This window comes from Gopherus flavomarginatus, chromosome 5 (genome assembly GCF_025201925.1).
Source record: "Gopherus flavomarginatus isolate rGopFla2 chromosome 5, rGopFla2.mat.asm, whole genome shotgun sequence".
NCBI classification, from domain to species: domain Eukaryota; kingdom Metazoa; phylum Chordata; order Testudines; family Testudinidae; genus Gopherus; species Gopherus flavomarginatus.
Window position 1 is genome coordinate 102,855,673 of NC_066621.1, and position 20,071 is coordinate 102,875,743.

Genomic DNA, 20,071 nt, shown 5'->3' on the forward strand with positions numbered 1-20,071 from the left:
AGCTTAAGCCTTTTCCCTTTTCTGTCACAGGTGTTTGTTATCACCAGGATTTGGAGTTAGGCTGTCCCCAGCTAACTTGTTGGGGACTGTGCAGCCCATGCTTGTCTTTATTTCAGTGGAGTGCTTGTCCTGATCACCCCATGCAGAAGCTTATCTCTTGGTTTCAGGAGGGGTTTCTAGTTCTTTCTGTCCCCACTCTTGACTCCAAGCATGCTGAGAATGGGGTCCGCAGGCTTGGGTAGCCATCTTGGTTGTAGTCCTTTTGGTAGGCCTCCCTGTTAGCTCAGACTGGAACTCCAGGAGCTGACAAACTTCAAGTGCAGGTTAAATAAATAATTTATAATAAAGAGGAGGAGCAAGTGCTTCATCTGGTATGCATCTATATAAACTTCTACTGTCTGTGCAGTTTCTCGCTTTTGATGTTCAAGTCATTTTCTCAGCTCCTTTTGGCACCAGTAGAAGTAGCTGGATATCCTGTTTCAGTGTTTTTCTACGCTATCTGTGTAAGTGCATTAGCTGAAAATTTCAGCCAGGGAATTGCAGCTCTCTGAATCTTGATCTATTACAGTGAAAGCTACAATTTCCTTTGCCAAGCAGTAATAGCAAGTAGAATCTGTATGTCAGTTATGGACTAACTACCAGAAAGAGATGTTTATTTTCTATAATCTACGAGGCAACTAACTTTAAGATTGACATCCCTTAACCAGGAGTAACCAATTTATTTAAAACCAAACAAACAAACCAAGGTAGCTAGGGGAAAAAATAAATCTGAAAACTCCATTCTGAAACCAGCTATGAAACAAAGGATGATGAGGTTGATCAACTCTGCCACTGGAGAAGTGCAAATGCAAAAGTGCAGAAATGTCATTTCAAGACATATTCCATATGTGACTGTGTGGAAGTCCGATGGTCTGTGCAGACAAAAGAGTGCAGAGAAACATAGAAATCCAGGGAACAGATGTGACTATCAGCAAGTCACCAAGCAGCAAGCCTGGGATCCTGAGCAATATTTTATATTGTAGTTATAGTCATTGGGCTTGCAATGAAAGCCTCACCAGGTCTTGCCAAGACACCTAAAGTGTTTAGGCATACAGGTACCGTAATAATGGTTGCAGGATAGAGAGAAGTGACCAGCAGAAATCATGCACGTTTGCTTTAGTTAGTTGAAGTGATTGGGAAAGGAGCACAGAATGCTGCTCTGGTTGGCTTGTAGATGGAATCGGCTTGTAGATGGAGCCAGGCATTACAAGGCGGACTGGATCAAGCTTTGTGATGACCAGCAAGAGAAAGAAAGAATCTCTGCTCAGATTCAGAGGATTGCTAGTGCATGAGTGTTCCCTACCCGTGGATGAGACTGTTGCTCATGCATCAGACTCAGCAGCCTTCAAAGAGCTCTTTGGCACATACACTATGCTCTGTAAAGAGCTACAGTGCCATTGACTGATTTGAGTAGAAGTGATTATTAAGTATTTTGAAGAGACTATAATTTACAAAATAAATTTTCATTAAGATAAATTGTGGAAAAGCAGTCACCATTTTGCTATAAACATATGAAACTAAAGAAATAAGTGCATATTTTGAAGATTAGCTTTGAGAATCTTGAATCCTTTTTCTTAATTTTTCTGTTAATATAATGAGACAGAATATTGGGAATAGTCTAATCTTTCTTGCGGCACAGTCACCTGCCAGAAATTGAAATATACTTTGAAATACTAAGCTATTTGGCCTCACCCTAGAAAGAAGATGTGAACTATTTCTTGCTATCCTTCTTGTAGAATTCCCCTGATTTCAGTAATTTTGGCTTGCTAATAATGCCTAAGCATACAAATCGCTTATTCCCACTGTAGGGTGCTGAAACAAGCCTCTGGTGTACGAGATACTGTTCTGAGGGGAGTACTCTTCTTTGGGAAATGCCAGTGCTGCTCTGTGAATTAGTAAGCAAAGGAAGGAAACTCAGTAGTTTTCCCCTGAACATGTGTACTTTATTGTTTGTGCTTATATATTCTCTCATGTCATTAATACTTGTCAATCATGCCACGTAAATCAATGAATAATTTCCTCACAGTAGCTAGGGCATATCTTTCATAACTTGTATGGAAACTTTCTTCCTGAAGGTCACTAAGTGCTTTACAATACAGAAGTCACTTCATTTACCACTAAAGTGCTCCCATCTCCAGGAGGGATGGGGGCATCAGTTAGATAAGTAAACAGAGTTCTGGTATTTGAGAACTGGAAAGTAATTCTCATGAGAAGCAGCAGTTTAGTTTCACTATCCACGCTTAGAAATATGCAAACGGTAAGCAGTACAAATGGTAAGGAGAAACTGATTTATAAAATTATTTGTTTTGGTTATCTATGGCGTTACCAGTGCAGTTCAGTAAATGTTTTTAAATGTGATTTTTATTCTTAATTTTGAGCTCCCAGCTCCCACTGAAGCCAATGGGTAGGCATCTAGTTGGATCAGGCCCTAAATACTAATAAACTTATTTAGAATGTCATCTTTTTGCTTCAGGAATTTTCTTAAGTACAGTTTCTAGTACAAAGAAACTTCACCCTGATTAGTATCTTTAGGATCTACTGGAATACAAATAATGAATAATAAAAATTTGTCATGTTTATCCTATTTACAGTGCATAAATATCATTACGGTAGCATTTTATCACTTGAAATGTTTAAAATCAAATATCTTAATTTCCAGCTAGATGTTTTTTATGTATGGATATATTTTTAGAAGAAAGCATACTGGGCAAAACCTTGGTTTCCCCATCTTCAAAATGTCAAAGAATTATTAGTGTGTTTATAATTATCTTTTTTATTTTTACTGCGAATGAAGCACATCACATTTTCCTTTTGAGTTAAAATTTCTTCTTTAACTTAAAAGCTTATATTTTCCAAAGACATTTAAAAATTAAATTCCTCCACTGAAAAACATAATATCCAGACAGAATAAATCCTTCCTATATTTCACTTTCTTAAGAAAAGAACTTCCAACTTTCTAGACACAAGGACATCAATCTCTTCCATGTGTCATTATTTTTAGGTGTAGAAGAATTCAATTTTTTTTTATAATTTTGATGGCTAACGAATGCTTATTTTTAAGCATTTTTTTTATTTTTATCAATTTAAATTTTCACAGGAAAATTTGTGTGGGTCAGACAATAATTATTTAATGACAGAACACGTTGAGATTCAAAAAGTTAGATGTTTATAACCATTAAAACACAAATTGTCAAAATATACAAAGTAAATACCCTTAAGTCAAACTCTTAATAAGTTTTCAAACAGCATTTTTCTTATTTTGTCTATCTGTACATTTTAGTTTTTATTAATGGAAATATTTTTTCATCAGTGTGTATATTTATGCAGTGAAATCAACATTTATCAATATTTACTGATAAAAATCTAATCCTTCTAAGCCTAATTATTTTTAAGCTGTAAACTAATTTTGTAAGCCTATTGAAGGCTTTTTTATTTTAATGAAGCAATTGTGATGATACACAAGAGAGTCACATGAAAAGAAAATGAATTAATTATGACTAGATTGTTACACTATGCTGAATTTGGATATGAATAATGCTGATGTGATTTGTGTTGAGTTCTTACAAATAATGTTTTGCCAGCTTAGTTGGTGAGAAACAATGGTTTCAGTCAAACTAGATGTCTTAAACTGATTCATTTGTGTTTATCTGGTCCCTGAACAGACAATAGTTTACCACTAAACACAACTGTGAACAGTTAACAGTCTTGCCTGTGGTAATGGGGGGATGGTTTAGAAGCTGAATTATTTCCCTCTGTCTATCTTAGGTATTTACATGGTGCCAATCACGGTAGTATCTGTGTGCAATACTTAACTCATTAGAGACTGCTGCTTTAATAAGAAGGGTCCTCCTTTTATCTTATCTCATTTATAATGGGTCTATCTGTCAAAGTGCAGACAACTATTACGTAAGCAAACAAGCATTCTCATGGATTGCATTTACCATTCCTTCCTTGGAAATACTTTTTGGGCGTACTTTGAAATTATTTTAATCTACCTTCTATTTCTATTCTTCTGTTTTCCTTTCTGGACTGAGTTGTTCTTAGCTTGCTGTTGGTGAAAGCCATCTCAAGAGATGGAATATACATCTTGCTCTGAACATGGTAAGATTTATGGCCATCTTGAGGTCCGGTAGAAGAGTTCCGCAATCATGGGCTTAGCTGCTGAGGGGACCCAGGACAGGCTTGTCTCATCTTTGTCACTGTTAACATAATTGTTCCTGTTGACTGTAGCTGTTATGGCAGATCATGGTCATGGAGAGAGGGAAGATCTCTTAGATAGCCACTGAAGGCCTTGAAGATCCCAATCAGTTAGTAATGGACAGAAAACCTCTGGAGCATTGGAATGATGTTTTTCACCACTCTGTGTTGTGCAGGAATAGCCTGCTGAGTATTGGACCATCTGAAGTATCTTCACAATATTTAAGATCAGCCCTTGGTGTTGTGTTTCAGTGACTGAACTCTGAGGTGATGAATGGATCATGGTGGTCAATTCTTTGTTCAGCAGGAAAGGGCACAGCCTCCCAGTCTTTGTAAAATAATCCAAGCCAGTGAACAAGGCATAGACTGGGAGCCAAGAGACTTGGGTTCTGTTCCTGGCTGTGTCATTGGCACATTTTGTGACCTTGGGCAAGTAACTTAGTTGCCCTTCAATGAAATGGAGATAACACTGTCCTTGGTAATGCACTTTGAACTGTATGGGTGGAAAAGCAACAAATTAGAAATAGCAAGGAGACATTTCTGCTATGATACTGATGTCATTTGGGAGTTGAGGATTAGTAAAGGAATCCAGGCTGGCATTCCAATTTGAATGGTGGAGATGCCCTCAACTTAGTGTGGTGTGACAGTTTTGGTACTTTCTTGAGAAGATTTTCCTTTCCCTGCTATCACCACTTCTGTCTTGCCAGAATTGAGTTTCATCTATTTACTCATATGCTTATCTTGTTCAGGCACCAGACAGTTTGGGTGATTATACTTTCTGTATTTGGAACAAAGGATGCAGGTGGAGGCAGATTGAGTCTGTGAGTATTCTGCAAGAGAGAGCTTTTTTGAGGAAACGGGGGAGGAGGTGGTTGTTGCTGTTGGATTGTTTTGGTTTTTGGTGCTTTTGCTGCCATAGAAGCAACATAAGCAGTACTGATGAAGAGCTTTTAATTCAGTTGTTCAATTTTTTATTATGAAATATATTCACCACCAGGTGTATATACAACTCCCATTATTGTGGTTAGAGTAAGTACCCTTTACAGATATTGTGTTTGTTTGAAGAATCTCCACCTGCCCCTTTTTTAGGATATCCATAGAATGTAGGAGATTTCAGAATAAATTATCCTCGTTCATCACAGTCTATAGATCACAGTAAACATTTTAAGTAATGTATTTAAATTAAAGGACTCTGTCAATTTGAAATACAGTCAGCTTCAAAAGTAAGGAAAAGTTATTTCTATTTATACACCTGCCTTGAGGCCTTCTGCCAGTTTTTGAGATTTTAAACTCACATTTTTTATAAATAGAAGTATTGTCTCCTTTGTTGCTATGTAAAGACAAACACAGACAATGGAAAAACTAACTATATACAATGGTGACAGGTTTCAGAGTGGTAGTCGCGTTAGTCTGTGTTAGCAAAAACAACAAGAAATACTTGTGGCACCTTAGAGACTAACACATTTATTTGGGTATAAGCTTTCATTGGCTAAAACCCAGTTCATGAGATGCGTGGAGTGACAAATACAGTAAGCAGTATGTATACAGCACATGAAAAGATGGGAGTTGCCTTACCAAGTAGTGGGTCAGTGCGAAAGCTTATGCCCAAATAAATTTGTTAGTCTCTAAGGTACCACAAGGACTCCTTGTTATATACAGTGTGGAAACATCGAATCTCACTATTCTCAAGGTGGTATCCAATGCACAAAGTAAGCAAGCAGGAAAAATAGATAACTTTTTTCACTAATCTTACAATTCTACTAATCCTAGGCCAATTCTCTTCTATATAAGTTTGCTTATTGCCTTCATCATAGTAGTATCTGAGAACCTTTCAGCAATGCATCAAGCAACATGACTAACATCTGTTATGTGTGGTCTGTTCTTTCTCTCATCCTCTCCTCAGAGGGAGAATTATATGTGCAGTGTACGGTATTGTTTTGTTTGGGGTTTTTTTATGTATACTGTGCTCTGTGTGTTGTATTAGTGAAGAAGAGGTTGGAAACGTGTGCCTTGAAGTTGCAATGCGACTAGATATTGTTTATAAACATAGCAGGTAAAAAAAAACCTCAGACAGAGGATACTTTTTTTTTTAATTTGTCATCTCTTCAACATGATTTATTCATAGCTGCATCTTGCTTTGACATATGTGTGACTTAGCTGCATTTTCTTTTAGAACATTGTTTCAAACCACAGCATTTTTTCCTTGCAATTAGCCGCTTTCCTCCTCTGTTTAAAAATATATTGTATAAAAGATTTGAAAAATAGATGTTAAAAATTAGGTTTATAAACAGTGATACTCAGGATTAAATGAAACTATAAACAGTCACAATTTTTAATAGAAAAGGGGTTTATTTTAAGTCTGGAAACAATTGTAAATACATCATTATAATGATTCTTTCATCAGACTATCTTGAGTATTTCTCAATGATATTGCGCTTGACAGAGGTGATCTTACGTCATACCATTCTTTGTTGGCAAACCTTTAAGTAGATACTGTATAAGACACATAAAGGCTTTTGTATATATACAGAAATGTCCTTATTTAATGTATAGGCATTTCTATGGTGAAAGTGAGGTTCAGTGAATAGGGTGCTAGACTCTGGAGTCAAGAGACAGACCTGGATTCTGGTTAAAACTTTGCCATTGACTTTCTGTGTGACCTTGGGCAAATAACTCAGCCTGTCTCTTCCTCCCTTTCTTGATCAGTAAAATGAGGATGACGATAATACTGTTCCACATTTGCAAAATATATTGATATCTACAGGTGAAAGGTATTGTATAAGTGCTAAGTATTATGTTATCATAGTATCTGAAAAAAAGCAAGTTTAAAAATATTGCTTTTTTCCTATTTAAAGAAAATATTATTTATTTGATGAAATATAAATAAGTTATTTGAACAAAAGAATATTTAGATTTTTTTTAATTTACCTTTCTTGTGCATTTTTCAGACTCATCACTAACGCTTCATAGTAGATATTGGCCTTTATAAATAGGAAACCCACAGAATCAAAACCTAATTTGCAGTGCAGACTTTTTCTGAAGTAATTTCTGTTTCTCCTGTGTAAATAATATGAAAAGCTTTTCTTAATAAGGATTCTAGTATGAGTACAATATTTATCAAAACATTTGACAGTCTCAGCAGAAAGGCTAACAAGTCAAGGAATATGGAGACAACAGCTGCTTGGGGGGGAAATTTTGGATATAATACAGTATTACAACTTTTTGTTTTATATATTTTTTCATTATCTAATATTCGCCTGCTTAATTTTGAGGAATATCTGAACAGTACGAATATCTGCAACTGACACAGTAACACAACTTGTACTGCTGGATATGCTCAGGCTTTTGTGAATTCGCAATTGCTTATCTAAATCTGAATTAGCTAAATCTTCTCCAGATCAGAATTTTTCTGAATTCACTTTCTGAATTCACTTGATCAGTTCTCACCTTTAGAGATGATCTCTCCATGTCAGCCCTGAGACTTGTAAGCAGAGCAACGTAGAGACATTTGCAGCATTCCTGTTTTGTGAATATATAGAAGACTTGTACCTCAAAGACTGCCCATTTGGCACATTTCCACTGGATTAAAATTTATAAATATAAGATTTCACTTTATGGTTGCCCTAGTATTAAATATAAAAATGCAATATAAACTCTTAGATTCTATTTTATTTTTAAATTGGTTATTTAACTTATCTAATGGCAAAATTGCTTACCAAATCCAATGTTACAAATATTTTATGGTGTCATTTCTTTCCTCTGCATGGCAGAATAAAAAGTTGTGGAGGTGGGTAACTGTAAAGCTGCCAAGCAGCACATTTTCAGAAGGTCAAATGCTTCTTCTCAATAATGTAGTTTTTCCATTCATGCTTTTTATCGACAGTCTTTGTTTCTTAAAGAACCTTCAGAGCTTTTTTTTTATTTATACAAAAACCTAGCAAAGAAACAGATGTGTCCCATATAAAATATGCAGTAAATCTTGTCTCACAAATTCTTTGCTCTGAACTTTCTGACAGAAACTGTCAAATATCCACTTTAATTCTGGTATAAAATGTTCACTTTATGTCATGGCGCCAACCACCATATGCCGGAATAAAGTCAGTAACCAGCAATAAAAAAAGGCAACATAAGCACCTTTGAAACAGTACAAGCAATCAACAGTGAGAAAGGTCTATATAAATCTATGGAGAATTAATCTCAGCTTTGCCACTATCCCGCTGTGCGTTTACAATGAGCCTCTGCTCCCGACCACCAGAAGTGGCTTACTTTGCAAAAGGAGTGTGTCCTAATGAGGGGAAAATGCGTGAAAAGGAATGCAGTAGGTTTTAAACCCCTATCCCTTGGATCACCTAGAAGAGCATGTCCTAGTGTGTTCAAACATGTGCGGCCACTACACATCTCGCATCGCTATATTTTAGCTGATCATGTGAAACCAATCTTTACTAAGCTCAATCAGCAGAAATGACTTCAGCTTCATAAATCATTGTTATCATCCCACAGGAGGAGGTAATGGTATGGTTTTTCTCTTCTAAAACATTTCAAGCCACTGGTTTCACAAGCTTTTCTGAAATTAGTTTAATTCCATTTGTACAATTACCCATTCTTTACCCACCAGATTGACTGTTGCCTCTGTCTTCCAATTAACGTATTATTTGGATATTTACATCTACCTTATGTTTTAGAGAAGACCTATTTCTATTGATACTAACAATAATTCATCATGCATTTGAATGTATCACCCTCGCTATAAGAATGTGCTGATCCTTAAAGTTTTCACTTATGCTTACAACAGAAGATTGCAGTTATATTACATCTGCCTCGTTTATTTTCCCAAACAGAGAACAGCTTGATTTTAACCTTATTTTGTTTTAAAGAGATTAGAACTAATTTTCCAGTTCTGTAAACTGTTTGGATACACTTAATCTTCTCAAAGAAATTAATCTACATAATCACATTGGAATTAGACCACAGCATTATGTAGTTGATAAGTTAACAAAATTAAATTAAAGGTTGAATATATTTCTATTATACTTAAGTACTAACAGCCTTTAAAAACTATTTACTTTCTGGAATAACAAGAAGAGGGAGTAGCTGATTAATGCCAGCTTACTTGCATTTCAACAGAGTGCAGTTTTAACCAATTTAAGTGAAAGAAGAGTTTGCAGAATTTGATTCTGACTCTTACTATACAATTAATTTTAATAGCTGCAGAATATGGGAATAGAGAAATACAGGATTCTAATGTTAGTCCTGATTTTACTGAAGTGAGGATCATTCTGTGTTCAAGTTAACTGAATAAATAGCCTTCATTATATTTAAAAAGATATTTTTCAGAATATCAATACAAGCACCAGTTAAAGAAAACCTCTAATTTAAAAAAAAATATTTTAGACAGGAAGTTGAGTAAATACATTATATAAATTTCTTTCTTTCTTGAGCTAATCTTTTTCAAGAAGGGAGCTATTTATGTTAAAAGATATCGGAATAATGAATGAACATCATGGAATAACTAGCTCAGTAGTTCATGGCTCTAAAGTTCTAGTAAACTGACCTTAAACACTTCTTCCGGCAAATTTATAGACAGCATTACCACGTTTAAAACAAAGCATAATTTCTTAGTTTCTTTTTTATTACCTCTGATAATAAACACTTTCTCTAATGCATATTGTTTGAGTGTGTTCTGCAATGTATACAGAGTGTATATTGGTGTAATGTATACAGGTAACTACTATTCTTTGGTAATATTAAGAATACTGAGCAGTTTTATAGTGTTCTGCATGTTCAACAAATAGTCATTAGTTCTCACAACACCCTTTTTGTGTAGGAAGGTGAGTGATATTAATTCCATCATATGGATAGTGAAACTATGTTAGAGAAATTAAAGCAACTTGTCCAAGGTTGTGGAGAGACTGTTAACAAGAGAAAATTTTGTACGTGTTTTTTACATCAGGTGCAGCAGCACTTGTTTTTAAAAACAATTTATGTATTAGGGTAGACGAAATGAAACTGTTTTCAAAACCAATTCAGAAAAGCATAGTTTAAACCTGGTGGAAGCAAGTCTAAAAATATTTTTGAACGGTTTCAGTTTGTTTATACTAGCAATTAAACTATTTTGAAGACTGATGTTAAAAATGTGTGCAATATTTTTTATGTGGACAAAGCCAAATCATCAGGCAGAGGGCAAACAGAATTAGAACCCAGGTCCTTCTGCCTACAGTTGTGTGCCTAATTCATTAGAGTGTGCTTTCTCTCACAAATGGGACATATCAATTATAACTGTTATTTTATACTTCAAATGTGTTTTTAATTGGCAGAGATCATAACTATTTGAGAAAGATTTCAATTATTTAAAAAATCCATTTTAAACCTACAACTAAGCCAAAGAAGTAGATTTATCTTCAACTGAAGCATCAAGAGTAACTGAAATCCAACAGTTCAAAGACCAGAAGGGACCCCTATGATCATCTAGTCTGACATCCTGTATAACACAAGCCATAGAACTTCCCCCAAGTCATTACTGTTTGAACTACAACATGTCTTTTTTTAAAAATAACCAATCTTGATTAACAAGATGCCAGTGATGGAAAATCCACCACAACCTTTAATACATTCTTTCAAGGGTTTATTACTCTCACAGTTTAAAATGTGTGCCTTATTTGTTTGTGTAGCTTCAGCTTCTAGCCACTGGATCTTCTTATACCTGTGTAAAAATAGTTGTTTGTGCACACAGTTTTGCATACCTAAAATAATTCTCCCAGTTGTGTGTGGCATATCACGTTTTCCCAAATGTCAGGGAGAAATTGTTGTGCTCAGTTGCAAATTGATCAATGCTTTCTTGCTCATAAATGCAGTAACGTTTATTAACATTTACTTCCCACCCCCTCCAAAAAATATTGTTTAAAAGTCAGATTTTGTTTTCTAAATAAGAAGATTCATGACTGGATAACTTTTTTTTTTTTTAGTTTACGTCACTGAGGAATAGTCTGAATGTATTAGTCTGATAGGCTAGAATACATTCAAGATATATAATGTAGATATGATGAAGAACTGATATGTAATTTCAATGCTACCTGTTCTAGTTTGAGTTTAAAAACTTAGTTCCAATTCAGTAAATTATCCGAAGAGAATTAATCAAATAGTGAACAGCAGAAAAACAAATATTAAGAACCTGTAAGTAAGTAAATTTTTCTTTTTCTTCCTTTTTTTTTTTTTTTTTTTTTTAAATATTACATTTGAAGCCATAGGATAGGAACTATCTGCATAGGAATGGTGAGGGTTATTACATTAAATAATCTGCAGCTATCTCAAGTTTAGTTGTGATCTAGTCAAATCTGAAACATTGTACATAGTTGGATCTGGTCAGTATCTAAATGGGAACCTCTCAGAAACAAACAAACAAAAATAAAAGTTTTAAAAAATCAGATGTAAGTTTTCTCTAATGTTTGTTGTATTCACTAGTAGAGTCTAGTCTTAGCTAGTAAGCTTTCTAGAGTAGGGCCTGTATCTTCCTGTTTGTATAGTACCTAACTCAATGGTACACATAAATAATAATGAGAATACTGAAGAAAATCAAGTCTTTCCACAGGCAGCACTAGAAATACAGATTATCTAACATTTCTTTTTCTTCCAGTATCTCCTCACAAAAAATCCCAGTATCTCCTCACAAAAATCTCTGAGTTTTCTGGCACTTGTTAATTTAATTAATACCCATTAGGTAATTCAGAATGAGTTTATTTTGTTGATTTCATTTGATATTTTTGTTTTACTTTTCTGGTGTGAAGTAACAATAATCCTTTTCTATAACTGATCCCACTGTTATTTCTGAGCGCCTCTGTGTCCTGTTGTTACTGTATGTCTTCTAAGTATGGTGTATTAAGTACTGTGTCCTGTAAAAGAAAAGTGAATGTCTTCTGAAGTTGGATGAATCCCATGTGAAGTATAAAATCTCCATTTGTCTCATTAGCAAAACTGAGTTTCTCCATTTGTAACAATACGGTAACATCCACTTCCTTAGTGGGCATCCTATTGGTCTATATCTATCATGCTGGGTTTTTAAAACCCAGTATATTTAAATTTAACAGTATAAAAAATGCAGAGGATATTCTAATTCCTCTTCCTACTTTCTGTTTTTAAATCCTAATGCCTTCAGATGTGTACTCATAAAAAATTGCTCAATTGCACTTGAAATACTTGTAAATGTTTTTTAAATAATTGTTTCCCATTCATTAGTTTCAAGAAATTTATATTTTCATAAGCACCAGACATTTTAATTTGAACATTTCTTGTTTGTTGTGGTATCAGAACCGTCAGCCTCTAGCAGTTATTCACTATATTCACTGTCCTTCATATTGTACTTGTCAACAGTGAAGTAGATTATTAGTAAAAAGGATTAAAGGAACCTACATAAAATTTTGTTTAAGAACATACTGCATAAGCTTTCTAAGTCATATACAATTAACTAGCATCAGTTAATTAATATACACACTGTATCTCTTAGGTTGGTTGAAAACTAGAGATGGTCCATGGTGGTGATGATAAATCAAAGTGGTTGAGTAACTTTGGCTGATGCGAAAAAAATAACCATACCACTAAATGCTGACTTACATGGAGTAAAAATAGTAAACCTGCCAAATTAAAAAAATATCGGATCTAAATTATTAGGAGTCATACCATACAATTAATCTATTGGTACACGTGTTTAAAATGACAGAAGGAAGCACAATATAATTATTCTGTAACCAAAGTGATTAATTTCTGATTATGGGACTGTGCCCTGAGCATGCAATCCCACTCTGTTATCATGTCTCCTTCCCTCACCCCCACCCCCAACTAGTACTGAATTCTAGCATTTTTTTCTTAGGGATAGAGGTAAGGGTTGATCCCTCCAGGCCTGGGGGAAAGGAAAAAGACTTCAGGCAGATCCATAAAGGGACTTTTAAGCACCTCAGTCCCAGTTTTAAGCACTACTGCAATACACAAAACACCCTCCCAGCTGCCATCTAACCCTGTGGTGCCTGAACTCACATGGTGCCTAAGTTTCTGCCTCTGGGCACTCACACTGCTGCCTCACTCTAGGGGTATGTTCACACTTATAATGCTACAGTGGTGTCACGGTCACTTCAATGTAGACACTTACTACAGCAATGAGAGGGGTTTTCCCATTGCTGTAGTTAATCCACCTTCCCAAATGGTGATAGCTAGGTTGAAGGAAGAATTCGTCCATCGACCTAGTGCTGTCCACACCAACGGTTAAGTCGGCCTAACTGTGCCTCTCAGGGATGTGGATTTTTCACACCCCTAAGAGACATCACGACGCTGATGTAAGCTTTCAGTGTAGACAAGCTCTAGGTGTTCAGATGCCTGTCCCACATCTAAGCCCCAGTGTGATCCACAAATCGGAAGAAGATAAGTGGAGGATCGCCTATCTTCCCTTTGTGGCCTGGTCCGGTAGACATGCCCTGAGCCTAACTCAATGCAAAATGGCCTTGGGAAGGGACAAAGGAGGAGGAAGAGGAAGAGGCAGCTTCCTTTGTAACTTTTAGCCCAGTGGTTAGGATACCTACCCAGGGTGTGGCAGTCCTCAGTTCAGTTCCTCCCTCTGCCTGATGAAGGGAAGGGATTTCCCATCTCTTGGGTGAGTGCCTTAGCCAGTGAACTACAGAGTGATTCTCTCTCTCTCTGGCCCAGTTAAATGCAGTTCTTTAATTAAGTGGAATGCTTCAACAAGAGATATATGGAGAGACCCACATCAAACTATCCCAGTATTCCAGTGGCTAGAACATTCCCGCCCCCCAAGAGATGGGAGTCCCTGTTTTAATCCCTTCTCAGCAAGCAGAGTGGGGAATTGAACTAAGGCCTCTCAAAACTCAGATGAGTTCCCTAACCAGTGGGCTAAAGATTGTAAGGGAGGCCTTAGCCTTAACCACCTTCTCCCCGTTTTGTGTGGAGTTAGGTGCTTGCTTAACTAATTATCACAATAAACTATGTAGGCACCTAAGATGCCAGAGTCTAGAAGAGGGGTTCCCAGCTACACAAAGTGCAAGCAGAGATAGGTACCTCCTTGCAGCCTAGACTTAGGCATCTAAGTCCATGAGAGGAGTGTGGGTTCAGGACACATTCCTCTTGTCAGTATCTCCCATTGGTTAGGTTTCGGTGGCTCCCTGCGAAGCATGTTGGATTTTGTGGATTGCATTCTGGGGTTCCTGTCTCTCCGAATTCATTGTGTGGGGAGCCTAGGCACATAAATTCAGACTTTATGGATTCCATTGTTGTTCCTGTGATTTTCTAGGCACCCAAAAAAAGTGCCTAGATGCCTGAGTGTTGCAAAGTCTAAATCCCTTCTGGATCCAGCCTTCTAGCATAGCTGCCTTCTCAGCAGATTCAGCTGATCGCAGCTCCCACTGGCTGCAGTTTGCAGTCCCAGGCCAATGGGGGCTGCGGGAAGCCACGGCCAGCACATCCCTCGCCTGTGCCGCTTTCTGCTGCCACCATTGGCCTGGGACAGCGAACCGCAGCCAGTAGGAGCCATGATCGGCCAAAGCTGCCGATGCAGCAGATAAACAAAGTGGTCCAACCCGCCAGAATACTTACTCTGGTGAGCAGCGTGCCAGAGGTTTCCGACACTTGACTTAAACCAATGTAAAATAAGTCTAGTCTAAACCAGAATATGTATCCACACAACCTTTTGCACTGTCATAAAGCGGCCCTGCTTGTAGCGCTCTCCTACAGCACAGCAGGCTCGCCTGCCTTGGTTTCTCTCTTTTACAGTCCCATGAAATAATCCACAGTCTTTCCAAGTATAAATATGGCCCTTGTGGGGTTAATTTATTCATAGGGGCCAACTCTGTGAGTGCTCCAGGGCTGGAGCACCCACAGGGGAAAAAATGGAGGGTGCTGAGCACCCACCAGCAGCCTCCTCACAGCACATCCCACCCGCCAGTTGGCCCTGTGGATCAGCGCCTTCCCCTCCATACCCGCGCCTCCTGCCCACCACAAACAGTGGTTTCGCAGCATGCAGGAGACTGGGGAGGAGCGAGGAACTGGCGCGCTCAGGGGCGGAACTGGATGGGAAGAGGCCAGGTGGGGGTGGAGTGGAGGGCGGGAAGAGGCAGAGTGTGGGTGGAGCATTATGGGAAGGGGTAGAGTGGGGCAGGGCCTCGCGTGGGGCTAGGGGGTCTAGCAACTCCCGGCACTTTGGCAAGTCAGCGCCTGTGAATTTATTACAAAAGTTTCATACACATAATCATGAGAAGAGTCCTACAACCATAATCTAGATTTCCTCCAGCATAGTCCAACAGTACATACAATATACAGTCTCAGCATCTCAGTCCCAGCAGTAAGAGAGGTTTTCCCCAGCCAGTAAACCAGGTGCTTTGAATGTCAACTTCCCTGGAGTGCAACCACTGGAGTGCAACCTCGTTTTTTCCCAGTGGCAATCCTCACAGCTTCTCTGCTGGGAGCATCCTAACCAGTGAAGCACCCCTCACTCTCCTTGGCCTCTCACGGTTTGGGTCCAGCTGGCTGACTCTGTAGATGTCAAGGGAAAGCCCCTTCACTGTTCTCCTGTCTTCAGCCCTCTCTGGCCCTTGGCTCTGGTTCTCCAGCTTAGAACCAGCAGGCAATGCTCCTCTGCTGCCCCTTCAGCCCTGCTCTGGCTTTGGGATGCCAGCCAGCAAATCCCTCCTACTGCTCTCCTGAACTTCTGCCTTCTCCCAGGTCCCAACCATACAATCTCCTATACAATTCCTCCCTCTTCCCAGGGAGGGCTTGCAGCAAGCTTTCTCCTCTCCACAACTTCCCCACAAAGACCTTTGTCAGTTTCCTGCCTGATTCTCTCCAGGACACTCTGACCTTTTATGTCCCCCAGGTGTTGCCCCACCCTTTTAGTTGGCCAACTGCAGGTACCTGCTCTAGCATAGAGGTGCTGGTCCTATTGCTTGTACTGGGGCCAGCCATCCTGTGGCACACTGTATTAACCACATTGGTTTAAAAGCCAATTTAAATTAAACCAATCTAACTTAATTTTGTAGACAAGCCCTTAATCAGTTTTAATTCAAACCTTTAGCTGTTTGGATGTACGTTTATGTGGACAAATATTTTGGATTAAGAGTGATTTATTTTGATTTAATTTAAATAGTTAAAATCAACTTAAATCCAAATGAGACACATTTAAGCTGAAATAAGAGTGTCTACACACAAGCTTGCAGAATAACAAAAGCTGTGAATTAAAAACAGTTTTTGCCTTCTCTCTATGCAGCAATACACTAGTTTACCTTGTCAGTTTTTAAACGGTTTAGTTAAATGGATGTAAACCCTTGTGTAGATATCTTTATTTTAGTTTAAGAATGGTTCAGTTTGGTTTATCTTAATTCAAACTGAATATAAGCAAGTTTATCAAATCTACGTAATCCTAGTTGAAACCAAAATAAAAGCATTCACAATGTTTTTTGCACCTGTTAAACTAAATTGGCTTAAAATCATATTTTAGGGCTGGTCTACACTTAAAATTTATCCAAACCCCTGAGTGCTGTAACTATGGTCACCTAATGCCTGATATAGACACAGCTAGGTCTACAAAAGAATGCTTATTTCAACCTAGCTACATCACTTGGAGAGATAGAGTTCCTACAGTGATTGAACAACTCCTTCCATTGACACACTCTGTGTCTACTCTATGCATTTACAGCGCCATAAGCCAGGTCTACGCTACAGACCTGTGGCTGTGCAACTACATCACTCAGGGGTGTGAAAAATCCACACTCTTGAGCAATGTAGTTAGACTAACCTAACCACCCCATGTAGACAGCACTATATCAACAGGAGAGCCTCTCCCGTCGGTATAGCTTCTGCCTCCCTGGGAGGTGGATTAACTATGTCAAAGGGAGAAGCTCTCCCATCGATGCAGGAGCGTCTTCATTTAGGCACTACAATAGCACAACTGCATTGGTGCAGCTGTGCCAATGAAGTCTTTTAAGTGTAGCCCTGCCCATAGCTACAGCACCATAGCTATGTTTCAACAATGCTAGTAGTAGTATAAGCATAGCTTTAAATTAAACCAGTGCAACTTTCTTGTGTAGACAGTAGCCTTTTTAGTTACTTCAGTTCCAGTTTGTGTGCAAACAGCTTGTCTACATAAGAGCGTTGCACTGGTCTAACTTAAATTGGTTTAAAATTTAAAATTGGTGCAAAGTCCTTTGTAGACACTCTTATTTTCATTTAAAAATGGCTTCTTTCAGTTTATCTGAACTGGTAAAGAATCAGTTTAAGCCAAATTGATATATTCCAGTCATCTCAGCCCAAAATCAGAGTGTACACACAAGGCATTTTATCTGTTTAATTACATTGGTTTAAAAACAAACTTTTAGCTAAATGGCTGCAAGTTTAAGTCAAAATTCATTGTAATGCAAAAAAGAAGTATTTCAGGACTTTTAGTCCACTTCACTATGGCTTCGTCTACACTTAAAAAAAATCTATAACCGTATTTTATCAACAGGCTTCAGGCCTACTAATGTAGGCTCTACTATAGTGAGGTCTCTTTGGACAGGATCAAGACAGAGTTATTTATCTCTGTGTTGTTAAAACTTCTGAGTCCTGTTAACGCTAGCACTTACACCAGTGAAGCTGCACTATTGCTGGTATAAGTACAATTTTTTCTAGTGCAGATTCCTGTAGGTGGAATTTTGCTCTATCCAAATTAAACTGTACATCGAACATAGACGAAGCAGGCAAGTTTTTGAAAAGTGGTTAATGATCTGGGGTGCCTCCATTTTAGAGTTTGAGAAACCTTTTCAGAAAGTACAAAGCCTCCACTTCTGAACATCAGGCTACTTTTAGTATCTCAAATGGATATTCAGCAACTGAAGCACCCAAAATCACTTGTCGCTTTTAAGAATCTTGGCCATGGTTTTTAAAAACAAGTATACTGTACATTATAATTTTGGAACATATATGTCCAGTTTGCCAGCTTCCTAAACAAAGTGTAATATTAGTGTGAAATGGGTGAAGTTATTAACTACTCCTTAGTGTCTATTCAGCAACATCCAATGGTACGTCCTGTAAGAACAGATTAAGGGTATATCTACACAGCACTTTCATCATTAAAATTTTTGTTTGGGGTGTGAAAAAAACACAAACCCCAAATGACAAAAGTTTTACCGATGAGAAGTGCCAGTGTGGGCAGTGCTTCATCAGTGGGAGATGCTGTCCCAGCAATGAAGCTGCTGCCTCTTAGTCGGAGTGTTTTTATTTTCTCACAGGGAGAGCTTTCTCCTGGTGACAACGAGTGGCTTCACAGTGCACCTTATAGCAGCATGGCTGCAGCAGCAAAGATGTACTGTTATAAGGTGTGCAATGTAGATGTAGCGTTAATCTTACAAGTTTTAGTCTCTAATAATAGAGGAAACTTAGATAAATGAATTATTTTTACAATGGAAATAAAAATAGTAATTTGCATTACCTGGGAAGAAGTTGCGATATAAAATGGCTAAGGCTATGATTTTGTCATGAATATTTTTAGTAAAAGTCACGGACAAGTCACGGGCAATAAATAAAAAGTCACAGAAGCCCGTGACCTGTCCTTGATTTTTACTAGAAGCATCCCTGACAAAATGAGGAGGGAAGATCCAGCACCCTGCTGCACCCTCTCCCCAACCGCCTCCACAGTGGCTGGGAGCTGCAGGGACCCGATTGCCCAGTGGCTGGGAGGGGTCCCCCACTACCTTGCAGAGCTCAGAGCTGCTGGGGGGGCTCTGCCAGTGGTGGAGTCTGGGGAGCTTCAGGGGCCGCCAGCCACTGAGCTGCTCCGGAGTCCCTCTGCCTCCCACAGAGGTCGCTGGAAGTCATGGATTCTGTGACCTCTGCGACCTTTGTGACATAATCTTAGCCTTAAATATGGTGCACTAGCTATCTTAAACATTACTTTCAAAATCTCAGTATTCCCTACTGAAAAAGTCACTTATTAAAAATATGAGCCATGGCTGAAAAGTAATGAAATGTTTATTGGTATCTGTAATATGCAAGCCATCAAACCTGAACATTAAAAAAGTGTACTATAAAGAATAATTTAAAACAAAATACAATAGTCAGACTCTTATTTAAAATACCAGTATTTTTCCATTTGCAGCTAAAGAAGAACATAAGACAGAAGAGAGCTGTTTGGAAAATGCACAAAAAAGGTAAGTTCTCCAGTCCTTTCAAACAGATATTTGACCAAAATGAAATATGTTATTGATCCTAGGAATTCAACAGGAATTGAATAGGAAAGGCTACTGTAGTTCAAAACAGTACTCAGTGTCATACTAGGATGTGAAACAAGTGATTTGAACCTAGTAATCTACTGAATATGCAGTTTTATTTTTTTTTCATCAGTGAGTTGAATCTTGGTCTCTCAGAATAATTTAATAAATAATTCACTGCTTTATTCAGTGAAAATGTATTGAGATGCCATTTTACTCATACACCATCTAGATTGCAAAATAGACCATACTAGAAGCTTGTAAAATTTAAAAAATGTTAATGTAAGAGCATTTACCCATGTCATATTTTGGTAAGGGGAGGCAGGCATAGGGAGGAAAAGTCAGTGAAGTTGATAGTTTCAAAATAGATCACAGATTGTAATACTTGTTAAGTTTTGTTCTACTTTCCATGTTGCTGTATGCTAGCTATACAGCTATTTGTAAATGAGCTGAATGAGGCAAATTTTAGTTGTTAGCATTTTTAGTAGCTTTGTGGTGACGATATTGTCTGGCTCTTGTACATGAAAAATGTTAGATTTATTCTTATCTATAAAAACTACAGTTTTGGCTTGTCATATTCTTTGAGGGGGTTTTGCAATATT

General features: G+C 37.8%; 1 protein-coding gene across 5 annotated transcripts in view; it reads left to right on the top strand.

Moving 5' to 3' along the window:
• Positions 1–20,071, top strand: part of FMN1 (formin 1) — a 362,805-nt gene that overhangs the window by 313,830 nt on the left and 28,904 nt on the right. For all 5 annotated transcript variants that reach the window (XM_050954781.1, XM_050954785.1, XM_050954782.1 and 2 more), the window contains one exon: positions 19,358–19,409. In XM_050954781.1, the coding sequence (XP_050810738.1) occupies positions 19,358–19,409 (52 nt within the window). The remainder of the gene's footprint in view (positions 1–19,357; positions 19,410–20,071) is intronic.